This window comes from Danio aesculapii, chromosome 17 (genome assembly GCF_903798145.1).
Source record: "Danio aesculapii chromosome 17, fDanAes4.1, whole genome shotgun sequence".
Lineage (NCBI taxonomy): Eukaryota > Metazoa > Chordata > Actinopteri > Cypriniformes > Danionidae > Danio > Danio aesculapii.
Window position 1 is genome coordinate 53,755,432 of NC_079451.1, and position 14,699 is coordinate 53,770,130.

Genomic DNA, 14,699 nt, shown 5'->3' on the forward strand with positions numbered 1-14,699 from the left:
TGTGTGTGTGTGTGCGTGTGTGCGTGTGTGCGTGTGTGTGTGTGTGTGTGTGTTTATATGTGTGTGTGTGTGTTTGTGACGCAGATCTGCAGGAAGAAGCGTTGTGGTGATAGTTGGTCTTCAGCGCTGCCTCTAGGAAACACACGCGTGTGTCCTCAGATGACCAGCTATAGAGGCTCACTGAGGGACCATCCAATCACAGAGAACCAACACACACACACACTACAGACACACACAATAGACACAGTCACACATATACATGCCACACAAACACATACGCACACACACACACTATAGACACAATCACACACATACACAAACATGCACACTCTACAGACAGTCTCACACACACACACACACACACACTACACACACACTATAGACACAGTCACACACACACTACACACAAACATGCACACTCTACAGACAGTCTTACACACACACACACTATAGACACAGTCACACACACACTACACACAAACACAACAGACAGTCAATCGACCCAATCAGGATCCGCCACATCCGATCTGGAATCCTGGGGTCGTCACACAGTCTACTACTCCATGACAACACACACACACACACTGCTGTTTTACATCTGTCACTATGTGCTCCGCTTCAGAATCAGTTTTATTGCCAAGTGTGCTTCACACACACAAGGAATGTGTTTTGGCTACAGAAGCTTCCAGTGTACATAAAGTGACAAGTGACAACACAAAATAAATAAATAAATATGAAAAAAAAATGATGAACATTAAACAGATGCGGTTAGTGAAGAAACCTGGATGTTGAGTTGTGTGTACAGATTGTTATAAATACACAGGTTATAAGGTGCTGTGTACAAGTGCGAATGTAGAGAGTATTGCATTGTATATTGATATAAGGTGCTGTGTACAAGTGCGTATGAGAAAGTATTGCACATATTTATTGCACAGTAGGGGAATATTGAACTGTTCATAAGGTAGACAGCCTGAGGAAAGAAACTTTTCCTGTGTCTGGCTGTTTTTGTGCTCGGTGCTCTGAAGCGCCGACCAGACGGTAACAGTTGGAACAGGTAGTGTGCTGGGTGTGAGGCGTCCAGAGTGATTTTGCGAGCCCTTTTACTCACTCTGGAAGAGTACAGTTCTTGAAGTGTAGGAAGGGTAGTGCCAGTGATTCGTTCAGCAGTCCGGACTATTCGCTGTAGTCTACGGAGGTCAGTTTTGGCAGCTGAGCCGAACCAGACGGTGATTGAAGTGCAGAGGATGGATTGGATGACAGCTGAGTAGAACTGTACGAGCAGCTCCTGTGGCAGGTTGAACTTCCTCAGCTGACGAAGGAAGTACAGTCTCTGCTGGGCTTTCTTCACAATAGAGTCTATATGAGTGTCCCACTTCAGATCCTGAGAGATGGTGGTGCCCAGGAACCTGAATGACTCTACTGCAGCCACAGTGCTGTTCATGATGGTGAGTGGGGGGAGTGCAGGGGGGTTTCTCCTGAAGTCCACTATCATCTCCACTGTTTTGAGCGTGTTGAGCTCCAGGTCCAAAAGAGCTCAATCTCATTTGCATTTAAAGCGACAGTCACCAAAACACCACCATTAGGGTCAAAGCCTGAGAGGGTCAGTTTCAGAGAGATAGAGGACATTATCTGTGTGTTATTCTCAGCTCAAACTCACACACACACACACACACTCCAGACACAGCAGAGACGCACTTTACGTCTTATAGAAAGGCTCAGACTCGGTCTCCTGCAATGTAAAAGGGCATTAGCGTGCTGTCAGTGTGTATTCTGGTGGTGTTGAACATACGTGCTCCTGTGGAGACTCACACATGTACACACACACACACACACACACGCCTTGCTTTATTTCCACACTCACGGCGTGTCCTGTTTCAGGCTGAAGCTCACAGAAACACATTCTGAACTCCTGAACTTGACATGTTTGCAGTGCAACAGGAGATGAGCAACCCCAGCTCCAGAAACCGGCATGTTTAGGATGAAACGTGATCCAGTAACACACACACACACACACACACACACACACACACACACACACGGCGGTCAGCAGCACAACCTGTTTTTAGATCAGGAGTCAGCTCAGATGTGAGAAACAATACATTACACAACACCACTGTACAACTGCGCTCAGAGAACACACACACACACACACACACACACACACACACACACACACACACACAGATTCACTGAAGCAGGTGTGGCTTACTGAATCATTCACTCGCTGATTTGATGACAATGTTGATTCATTCAGAAAAGAATCAATCTCAGGTGATCCGCGAGCTCTCGCTGTCATTCACTGCTCATTCCCCTTCAGTCAGCTGTGTTTGACCCATATGATGTGTTCTGTACAGTTCTACAACACACCAGAGACAAAACCAACAGAACCCAGCAAACACTCACTCCACGCCTCATTCTCCAGCATTATTCTCCTGTGTTCTCCAGCATTTCAGATGTTCTTCAGCATTTCAGATGTTCTCCAGCATTTCAGATGTTCTCCAGCATTTCAGATGTTCTTCAGCATTTCAGATGTTCTTCAGCACTTTTAGATGTTCTCCAGCATTTCAGATGTTCTCCAGCATTTCAGATGTTCTTCAGCATTTCAGATGTTCTCCAGCATTTCAGATGTTCTCCAGCATTTCAGATGTTCTCCAGCACTTTTAGATGTTCTCCAGCATTTCAGATGTTCTCCAGCATTTCAGATGTTCTTCAGCATTTCAGATGTTCTCCAGCATTTCAGATGTTCTCCAGCATTTCAGATGTTCTTCAGCATTTCAGATGTTCTTCAGCATTTCAGATGTTCTCCAGCATTTCAGATGTTCTCCAGCATTTCAGATGTTCTTCAGCATTTCAGATGTTCTCCAGCATTTCAGATGTTCTCCAGCATTTCAGATGTTCCAGCATTTCAGATGTTCTCCAGCATTTCAGATGTTCTCCAGCATTTCAGATGTTCTCCAGCATTTCAGATGTTCTCAGCATTTCAGATGTTCTCCAGCATTTCAGATGTTCTCCAGCATTTCAGATGTTCTCCAGCATTTCAGATGTTCTCCAGCATTCAGATGTTCTCAGCATTTCAGATGTTCTCCAGCATTTCAGATGTTCTCAGCATTTCAGATGTTCTCCAGCATTTCAGATGTTTCTCAGCATTTCAGATGTCTCCAGCATTTCAGATGTTCTCCAGCCTTTCAGATGTTCTCCAGCATTTCAGATGTTCTTCAGCATTTCAGATGTTCTCCAGCATTTCAGATGTTCTCCAGCATTTCAGATGTTCTCAGCATTTCAGATGTTCTCCAGCAATTCAGATGTTCTTCAGCATTTCAGATGTTCTTCATCATTTCAGATGTTCTCCAGCATTTCAGATGTTCTTCAGCATTTCAGATGTTCTCCAGCATTTCAGATGTTCTCCAGCATTTCAGATGTTCTCAGCATTTCAGATGTTCTCAGCATTTCAGATGTTCCAGCATTTCAGATGTTTCCAGCATTTCAGATGTTCTTCAGCATTTCAGATGTTCTCCAGCATTTCAGATGTTCTCCAGCATTTCAGATGTTCTTCAGCATTTCAGATGTTCTCCAGCATTTCAGATGTTCTCCAGCATTTCAGATGTTCTCCAGCATTTCAGATGTTCTTCAGCATTTCAGATGTTCTCCAGCATTTCAGATGTTCTCCAGCATTTCAGATGTTCTCCAGCATTTCAGATGTTCTCCAGCATTTTAGATGTTCTCAGCATTTCAGATGTTCTCCAGCATTTCAAATGTTCTCCAGCATTTCAGATGTTCTCCAGCAATTCAGATGTTCTCCAGCTTTTCAGATGTTCTCCAGCATTTCAGATGTTCTCCAGCAATTCAGATGTTCTTCAGCATTTCAGATGTTCTCCAGCATTTCAGATGTTCTCCAGCATTTCAGGTGTTCTTCAGCATTTCAGATGTTCTCCAGCATTTCAGATGTTCTCCAGCAATTCAGATGTTCTTCAGCATTTCAGATGTTCTTCAGCATTTCAGATGTTCTCCAGCATTTCAGATGTTCTCCAGCAATTCAGATGTTCTTCAGCATTTCAGATGTTCTCCAGCATTTCAGATGTTCTCCAGCATTTCAGATGTTCTCCAGCAATTCAGATGTTCTCCAGCATTTCAGATGTTCTCCAGCAATTCAGCATTTCAGATGTTCTCCAGCAATTCAGCATTTCAGATGTTCTTCAGCATTTCAGATGTTCTTCAGCATTTCAGATGTTCTTCAGCATTTCAGATGCTCTCCAGCATTTCAGATGTTCTCCAGCAATTCAGATGTTCTTCAGCATTTCAGATGTTCTCCAGCAATTCAGATGTTCTTCAGCATTTCAGATGTTCTCCAGCATTTCAGATGTTCTCCAGCATTTCAGATGTTCTCCATTTCAGATGTTCTCCAGCATTTCAGATGTTCTCCAGCATTTCAGATGTTCTCCAGCATTTCAGGTGTTCTTCAGCATTTCAGGTGTTCTCCAGCATTTCAGATGTTCTCCAGCATTTCAGATGTTTTTCAGCATTTCAGATGTTCTCCAGCATTTCAGATGTTCTTCAGCATTTCAGATGTTCTCCAGCATTTCAGATGTTCTTCAGCATTTCAGATGTTCTTCAGCATTTCAGATGTTCTCCAGCATTTCAGATGTTCTCCATTTCAGATGTTCTTCAGCATTTAAGATGTTCTTCTGCACTTCTCATTGTTGATAATGATGGTGATTATGATGATGACGGTGGTGGTGAAGATGGTATTGATGATGGTGAGGAGTTTGATGATTTTTATGAAGATGATGATGAAGAAGGTGATGATGATGGTGATGATGCTGCTGCTGATGTGGTGAAGGTGATGGTGATAATAATGGATCAGTGATCAGTGATGATTGATTCTCTCCTTCACTTCAGACCTGAAGAACTTTGCGCTCCTCGAGTCTCCCGTCAGGAGAGTTTGGGTTTTACACCGGGCGCTCTGCGGGCTCTCCGGGGCGACCGTCGGGCGTCGAATATCCTCCCGCGCGCGCTCGTAGGCGGAGTGACTGACAGACGGACGCGCTTCATCATATAAAAGGGAAGCGGAGCGTCGCGCGTCACCAACTCTTGCGCGGAGCCGCTCACCGGTACAGCACCGACCATGAACACCGCCGGCAGGGCGCTGAAGAACGCGCTCGTGTGTCTGCTCATTCTCCCGCGGTTTCTGGTCGCCGCCTTCATGCTGTGGTGTCTGGATTTCCTGTGCGTGCGGAAGAGAGTTCTGGTCCACCTGCAGGAGCGCGCGGAGGAGGACGAGGAGGACGCGGAGGAGGAAGAGGAGCCGCTCTGCATCTCCGACAGCAGCCGCATGTTTAGCTGGGAGTCTCTGAAAGCCGTGTTTCACGGACACAAGCTGGACTATATGAAGAGCGCGCGCCTCGGACACGCGGCGCCAGACAGCGAGGTGTTCCCGCTGGCGGAGCCCAGGCGCGGGCGCGTGCTGGAGTTCGCGCGCGGTCACCGACCGCTGGTACTGAGCTTCGGGAGCTGCAGCTGACCGCCGTTCATGAGGCGTCTGAAGGCGTTCCGGAGGCTCGTGCTGCGCTACGCGGACGTGGCGGACGCGCTGCTGGTCTACATCGAGGAGGCGCACCCGAGCGACGGCTGGCGGAGTTCCGACGCGCCGCACCAGATCCGCCGCCACCGCAGTCTGGAGGAGCGGCTGAGCGCGGCGCGGCTGTTGGAGCGCGAGGCCCCGGGCTGCGCGGTGGTGGCGGACGGCATGGAGAACGCGGCCAACAGCGCGTACGGAGCTTACTTCGACAGACTGTACATCGTGCAGGACGGGAAGGTGGTGTACCAGGGCGGCCGCGGACCGGAGGGGTTCCGCATCTCCGAGCTCCGACACTGGCTGGACGGGTACCGCGAGCGGCTGCGTGACGCCGTCATCCCGGTGTAAAAGTGGAGCAGGACCAGCTGCCTCTCCACCTGTCTGCGTGTGCGTGTGCGTGAGTGTGTGTGTGTGTGTGTGTGTGGCCACTCTCGTTCGCACCTGTATTTTCCGTGAAGGTCGATCTTTAAAGCGGTACTCCAGAAGTTCGGCTCTGATGTCTGAATACGGGACACGCATGTTCAGGACTCCTTCATATCAGCATTTGATAATAAAAGCTCTCTGATCTGATCTGAGGCTCGCGCGCGGTGATTAACGCATCAGAAACGCACACAGTCCTCCACTACTGATGAACGCGTTATTGATCAATGCGTCAGAGATGATCACTCATATCGATCAACATATTAAACACATTTTAGCCAAATTCTCAACAGTGAAATGATCAACAAGTCATCACAACATGTTGGACTCAGTAATGCTGGGCTGGATTTAGATGACATTTAACCCAACTAAAGCCCGGCAGGTTTGAGTATAGTTGAGCTCTCTTCAGTAAGTGAATCAGGTTTGATCTTCCTCTGTCTGAGTCAATAAATGCTGATTTTCAGTCAGTTTAATCTGATTTAATTTGATTTGTTTATTGTGGTTATTCAGTTTAACCCAACAATACTCTACAAGTATTGACTCTAGAAGATCAGATCTTAGAAGTTACTTTGGGATCAATTATGGACAAACCGGCTGTGAAGTCACTGTTTGGATGAATTGTACTGTATTGGACCTAATTTAACCCAACATTTGGGTTTGTCTATATTACCCACTTCATATTGAAATAACCCAGCATGTATGATGGAGGATTGAAGTCTGCTGCAGGATCTGCTCTATATTAATCTGTTAGCAGCTCACTGAACACACTCAGTTCATACAGCACCGTGTGTGTGTGTGCGTGTGTGTGTGTGTGTGTGTGTGTGCGTGAGCATACACATATGAGGAGTAAAGACATGTCAACTGATCTAGAAACAGCTCAAAAACACGTGTGTGTGTGTGTGTGCGTGCGTGTGTGTGTGTGTGTGTGTGTGTGTGTGTGTGTGTGTGTGTGTGTCACATTTCAGCTCACTTATCATATACTATAAGCTTAATGACAGGAAAGATGAGATATACTGAACACACACACACACACACACACACACACACACACACACACATTTACAAACACACATTCATACAGATCGCACAGACATGTTCACGCACTCGCAGACACATTCACAAGCAGACACTTGCTCACGCACAGAAACAAACATGCATACACACACACACACACACACACACAGAAATCACACATTCAATCTCTCTCTCTCACACACACACACACACACACACACACCAGCAGGATCATATATCACTCACACACACACACATACAAATTACACACACAAACACACAGACATAAACAGACACAAAGACTACACACACACACACACACACACACACATCAGCAGGATCATATATCACTCACACACACACACACACTCTGCACTTGTCCATCTTCACACTCCTGTATTCTGCCTGATGGATCAGCATGTTTCCCTCGGGGGGACCAAAACAATCAACACACAAGGTCCAAAATTGACTGGTGTTGCTATACTCGTGGGGACATTTGGTCCACAAGATAATACAAGACACACACACACACACACACACACACACACACACACACACACACACACACACACACACACACACACGTCTGTCCATCAGTGTGTAATCTACATATTTCCCACCACAGATGACGATCTCCACAAAGTGTGTGTGTGTGTGCGTGTGTGTGCGTGTGTGTGTGTGTGTGTGTGTGTGTGTGTGCTGAGCTCTTTGAGTGTGTTCAGCATGACTCCCATGATGCAGTTCTGCATTAGCTTGAGTGCTAAAGCCGTGTGCTGTGCGTCATCATCCTGCTCCTGCATTAATACTCATGGTTTCTCTGAGATGGACAGAAAGCAGACGCGTATAATCAGATCAAAGCGAGACGCTAAAGCTGGAGCATTACACCCCTCACTAACATCCACATGTTGATCACGTCACCAAACCAGCCAGCCAATCACCTGACGGAGAGCGGCAGTGTGTGACGCAGTCCAGCATCTGCTGCAGCTGTTCCCCTCACCTCACTGAAGAGGGAGAGAGGGGACACCTCATCAGTTATCCTGTGAATACAGCTGGACCCCGGGGGCCGGTGCAGTGATCCAGGGGCCAACAGTCCTGAAGGACCCCCACTGTACAGTCAGTCAGTCATTTTCCTTCAGCTTAATTTATCAGGGGTCACCACAGTGGAATGAACCGCCAACTATTCCAGCATATGTTTTACACAGCGGATGCCCTTCTAGCTGCAACCCAGTACTGGGAAACACCCATACACACACACACACACACTCATACACTACGGCCAGTTTAGTTGATCAATTCCCCTATAGCGCATGTGTCTGGACTGTGGGGTAAACCGGAGCACCCGGAGGAAACCCACACCAACACGGGGAGAACATGCAAACTCCACACAGAAACACCAACTGACCCAGCCGGGACTCGAACCCGAGACCTTTCTTTTTTTATAATAATTTTTAGGGTTTTCCACCTTTATCATGACAGGACAGTGGAGATTTCAGACAGGAAAGCATTGGGAGCAGAGAGAGAGGGGAAGGATGGGCAAAGGACCTCGAGCCGGGAATCGTACTCGGGTCGCCGTGAGCATGTCTATACGTACAATACCACTAGGCTATTGGTGTCGACACCAGTGACCTTCTTGCTGTGAGGCCACACTGTGACACCACTGAGCCACTGGACTTCTGTTCTACATTTTTAACTGAATCATCGGTTAAGTCCGGCGCTGGTGTCGTATTGGGCTTATTTTGCGCGCGCTCTCGTCTGTTTTAGGACGTCTGAATCATTCGTCTACTCGAGTAAACGACTATAATAACACACATCAGTAAACGAGCAACTACAAAACGCTGTGCTAATGACAATAACATTCAAATATTAGAAGAAAATAAGGGCGGCACGGTGGCTCAGTGGTTAGCACTGCACTGTCACAACAAGAAGGTCTCTGGTTCGAGTCCCGGCTGGGTCAGTTGGTGTTTCTGTGTGGAGTTTGCATGTTCTCCCCGTGTTGGTGTGGGTTTCCTCCGGGTGCTCCGGTTTCCCCCACAGTCCAAACACATGCGCTATAGGGGAACTGATGAACCGTAGTTTATGAGTGTGTGTGTGTGTGTGTGTGTGTGTGTGTGTGTGTGTGTGTGTGTGTGTGTGTGTGTGTGAATGAGTGTGTATGGGTGTTTCCCAGTACTGGGTTGCAGCTGGAAGGGCATCCGCTGTGTAAAACATATGATGGAATAGTTGGCGGTTCATTTCGCTGTGGTGACTCCTGATAAATTAAGCTGAAGGAGAATGAATGTGCAGAGGTGTCAGCTCTATGATGTTTCCTATTTGAGGTGTAGTCAGTAGTTCTGCTCACTCTGTTCTCACATTAGGAGGAACGAGTCTAAGTTGTGAGAGTAAAATGCTGTAATTAGTGAATTAATCCTGTAATGAATGTTCATTCAGAGCTCAGTATTCACTGCTAAAACACATTACTCAGAGTGTGTGTCCTGTTTCCACATCTCTGCACTCTTCCATCAGCAAGTGTTCAGTAGAGCAGGAGAAACCATCGTCTGAACACAAGCTACAGAATCTGCAGCAGGAGAAGAAGACGATACGTTTCTCTATTAAATCAGAGGATTCTGCTTGTGTTAGGGAGAAACTCTCTTCATCTTGACTCGTTATTTCTGAAATCAACACTATATTATCTGCTTGTGTAGAAGATGCAGCTTGATTTAAGAGTTTGGGTTCAGTGAGTGTGTTTCAGCAGTGTGTGCCGCTGATCTCTGCTGAACACAGGGTGCTGGAGTCTGATGACCTCAGATGATCTCTGCAGGCGCAGCGGGAATAAACACTCACATGCAGGCTTTCATTATTGGAGTGTGTGTGTGTGTGTGTGTGTGTGTGTGTGTGTGTGTGTGTGCGTGCGTGCGTGTGTGTGTGTGTGTGTGCGTGTGTGTGCGTGCGTGTGTGCATGCGTGTGTGTGTGTGTGTGTGTGTGTGTGTGCCTGCGTGTGTGTGCGTGCGTGTGTGCATGCGTGTGTGTGTGTGTGTGTGTGTGTGTGTGTGTCTGTGTGTGTGTGTGTGTGTGTGTGTGTTGGTAGAGTCAGTCAAAAACAGCAAACCACTGTGACACACACAGTCACACACACAGAGCCTCTCTCTCTCACACACACACACACACACAGGCCTGTGAGTACATCAGGAGGATGGTTAAATGATGCGTGGACTGGCCTCTTCAGCAGTACAACACTGTTCAGTATCTGGGCAAACACTTGTGTGTTTCTGATGTCAAAGGTCGAGTCCAATTAAGAGCCGTGTGTGTGTGTGTGTGTGTGTGTGTGTGTGTGTGTGTGTGTCTGTGTGTGTGTGTGTGTGTGTGTCAGAGAACAGGCTGACCCCTGCATGACCCCTGCTCTGCATCAGCCCTGCTGCACTAATCCGCCTGCTGCAGAGATGCAGAGTCAGAGCGCTGAGTCTCCTTCAGCCGGACGCACCAGTCCTGCTCATGATCACTTCATTCAGTCTGCTGGAATATCATCACACTGCCACAGGCTGCTCAGGGTCTCACACTGGTCCCTCACAGCAAGAAGGTCACCGGTTTGAGTCTCGGCTGGGTCAGTTGGTGTTTCTGTGTGGAGTTTGCATGTTCTCCCCGTGTTGGTGTGGGTTTCCTCCGGGTGCTCCGGTTTCCCCCACAGTCCAAACACATGCACTATAGGGGAACTGATCAACTACATTGGCCATAGTATATGAGTGTGTGTGTGTGTGTATGTGTGAATGAATGTGTATGGGTGTTTCCCAGTGCTGGGTTGTGGCTGGAAGGGCATCCACTGTGTAAAACATAGTTCAGTGTTGGTTCAGCTCAGTGATGATTCAGTTCAGTGTTGATTCAGTTCAGTGTTGATTCAGTTTAGTGTTGATTCAGTTCAGTATTGATTCACCTCAGTGATTATTCAGTTCAGTGTTAATTCAGTTCAGTGTTGATTCAGATGCTTCAGTTAAGTGTTGATTCAACTCAGTGTTAATTCAGTTCAGTGTGATTCATCTCCGTGTTGACTCAGTTCAGTGTTGATTTAGTTCAGTGCTAATTCAGACATGTCAGTTCAGTGTTGATTCAGTTCAGTGTTGATTCAGTTTAGTGTTGATTCAGTTCAGTATTGATTCACCTCAGTGATTATTCAGTTCAGTGTTAATTCAGTTCAGTGTTGATTCAGATGCTTCAGTTAAGTGTTGATTCAACTCAGTGTTAATTCAGTTCAGTGTGATTCATCTCCGTGTTGACTCAGTTCAGTGTTGATTTAGTTCAGTGCTAATTCAGACATGTCAGTTCAGTGTTGATTCAATTCAGTGTTGATTCAGTTCAGTGTTGATTTTGTTCAGTGTGGATTCATTTCAGTGATGATTCAGTTCAGTCTTGAATCAGATTGTTGATTATGTTCATTGTTGATCCTGAGTGTTGATTCTGTTCAGTTTTAATTAAGTTCAGTGATGATTCCATTCAGTGTTGAATCAGTTGAGTTGATTCAGTTCAGTGTTGATTCAGGTGAGTGATGATTCAGTCCAGTGTTGATTCAGCTGAGTAATGATTCAGTTCAGTGTTGATTCAGCTGAGTAATGATTCAGTTCAGTGTTGATTCAGCTGAGTAATGATTCAGTTCAGTGTTGATTCAGGTGTTATTCGGCTTAGTTTTGATTTCGTTACATTTTGATTCAGTTCAGCTTCGGTTCAGCTGAAACAGTTTAGTGATGATTCAGTTCAGTGTTGATTCAGCTGAGTGATGATTCAGTTCAGTGTTGATTCAGGTGAGTGATGATTCAGTCCAGTGTTGATTCAGCTGAGTAATGATTCAGTTCAGTGTTGATTCAGCTGAGTGATGATTCAGTTCAGTGTTGATTCAGTTAAAGCAGCTCTACAGAAGATTCAGTCTCCTTTTCTGACTCTATTCTGAAAGTTGAGTCAGTGTTACAGGTAAACCTTACTTTACCTCTCCAGTATTGAACATCTTTACTGCAGTTTGAGTTTGCTGAGATCCACCAGGGGCTTTGAGTAAGAGAATAATCGCTGGGTAAACCTCAGTTGACCAAAGTGACCCAGTTTCCGCGCGTGGGAGGAAAGAGAGAGGGATGATGGGTAATAATCCATGACTTCCTGCTGCCGCTCACATTAAAGCAGGCCTGCGTCTGAAAGCAGATCAGAAAGGTCACGACCGCCTCTGTCTGAACACACACACACACACACACACACACACACACACACACACACACACACTTCTTCACTTCTGCTGATAACCACGCTTCATTCCACCAATCCTCTCACTCAAACACACACTTAAACTCAGTGTGTCTCTGTAATTATCTCTGGAAATTTACCAAACATTTCTGTTTCTCTCAGTGCATGTAATTAGAATATTAATGAGCATGTGCTTAATCCCCTTAATGAACATAGAGGCAAAACTTACTGAAGCGAAAAACTTAAATAAAACAAAGGTTATGAGTCTTACAGCAACTAAACCATGAGTGTATATTATATTATATTACATAAAATATGTTTCACAAAACCTGTTTCAGCATAACATTGACAGATAATCAAAGCAAACTAATTATATTAAGTTAATATCTCCAAAAATGAGCTTCCAGCAGGATTTAGTGGCTGCAGTACCAGACATGACCATCAGGTCACATTCAGATTACATTGCTGACCATACAAGAGCGCCCCCTATGTGCTGAGGAGTATAAGCTATATTTCTAAAGTACACATCGAGTTCTAAACTAGTCTGTAAACATTAGCGGTCTCTGATCATCATTAAGCCTCTAAAATCATCAGAGAAATGTACTCATAGATTAAACTAATGGCAGATTCATAAATAAGCTCTGCTCAGTGAAGACAGAGATGGACACTAGACATTTTAAGGTGCAGCACGGTGGCTCAGTGGTTAGCACTGTGGCCTCACAGCAAGAAGGTCGCTGGTTCGAGTCCCGGCTGGGTCAGTTGGTGTTTCTGTGTGGAGTTTGCATGTTCTCCCCGTGTTGGTGTGGGTTTCCTCCGGGTGCTCCGGTTTCCCCCACAGCCCAAACACATGCGCTATAGGGGAATTGGGTAGGCTAAATTGTCCATAGTCTATGTGTGTGAATGAGTGTGTATGGGTGTTTCCCAGTGATGGGTTGCAGCTGGAAGGGCATTCGCTATGTAAAACATATGCTGGATGAGTTGGCGGTTCATTCCACTGTGGTGACCCCTTGATGGATAAAGGGACTAAGCTGAAATAAAATGAATGCTGTATGTTAGACTATAGTACTATGGTTTAATAATGCTCCCACAGGTTGTAGAGTGTCAGTACGTGTGTTTTAATCCGCTACTCTTCCTGTGTAGTGAATATCAGCATTAACATGTGCATTGAGAACTCTTAGACTGAAAGTTTGTCATGATTAGATCAGGATTTCATTGTAATATCGTGTAGTAAAGTTAAGCGTGGGGTTAATGTGTCTGGAAGTAATCCGTCCGGCAGATGGAGAATAATATCAGCGATTTAAGGAGGTCAGGCGTGTTTCTGCAGTCAATTTCCTGCTTAGTGTGCGCATGCAGACTGACCTCTGACCTGCGGCCTGAGCGCTGTCCTGTGTGCTCGCTGGAGCTCTACTGTCCTCTAGTGGCCACAACACTGCATCCTCAACACTAGACTGAAGAAATGCACCTCTCGTTTCTACTCCAAATGTCTACACACACTTAAATCAAGAAGCAAAACATGGTGTTTTCAGCAATAATGAGTCAAAATGAGGAGAGTTTAATTAAAACAAGCAAAATAATCTGACAACGGGGTGAGTCAAGTGGTTTTTTATCATTTATTTATATTAGATGCTTGTTTTGAGGAGAAATCTCTTCATTTTGACTCATTATTGCTGAAAACAACACTACATTTTCTCCTCGTCTAGAAAATGCTTCTCGATTTAAGAGTTTGCAGATATTTGGACTAGTAAATACCAGTCCTTCAGCTGCTCCTGATTTACTCACACACACACACACACACACACACACAGAGTGAGAGAGAGAGAGCTCCTCATGCAGATCTGACATTTCTGAAAAACAAAACAAACTGGTTTTCTTTGTGTTCATCAGACACGGCGGATTACAATATAAACCCACATCATCTGTTTATTGATCCATACGGTGGACAACACCGAGTACAGACTCAGAGAACACGTACAGCGGTTATCAGACTTTTACAGACCCAAACAGAATCAGTTTCTGACCTCTTCAAACATGGAGGATGTTTCTAGCACACGCCATCATTACTCTGTACATATATTAACAGACTATATATGCACATCATCCATATACACGCTTCTGGACCCAATATAAACAAACCCAAATCAAGAAGCGTTTCAGGAGCAGCACAATAATATAGTGTTCATTTCAGGAATAATGAGTCAAAATCAAGAGTTTAATAAAGAAGTGTTCACTTTCACAAGATCCTGTTTCTCACACACTGTCAGATTATTCTGCTCGAGTTCATTAAACTCTCTTCATTTCTGAAAGCAACACTGTGTGTGTATTGCTCATCTAGAAAATGATTCTTGATTTCAAAACTTCCTGATATTTAGACTAGAAACAAGACAGAAACTCAGAGTAAGAGCAGCACTGAGCGTGTGGAAGGACACTCACCGTCAGCTGAAAGCAGATTATCAAATGATCAGAATCAGAATGATCAGTGTGTGTGTGTGTGTGTGTGTG

The 14,699-nt window shown here is 45.4% G+C and overlaps 1 protein-coding gene across 1 annotated transcript; it reads left to right on the top strand.

Annotated features, from left to right (window-relative positions):
- The first annotated feature begins 5,102 nt into the window (after positions 1-5,102).
- dio3a (iodothyronine deiodinase 3a) lies at positions 5,103-6,350 on the top strand. Its single transcript, XM_056476360.1, has one exon. The coding sequence runs from the start codon at positions 5,123-5,125 to the stop codon at positions 5,918-5,920; it is 798 nt and encodes a 265-aa protein (XP_056332335.1). The 5' UTR covers positions 5,103-5,122; the 3' UTR covers positions 5,921-6,350.
- Positions 6,351-14,699: the final 8,349 nt, after the last annotated feature.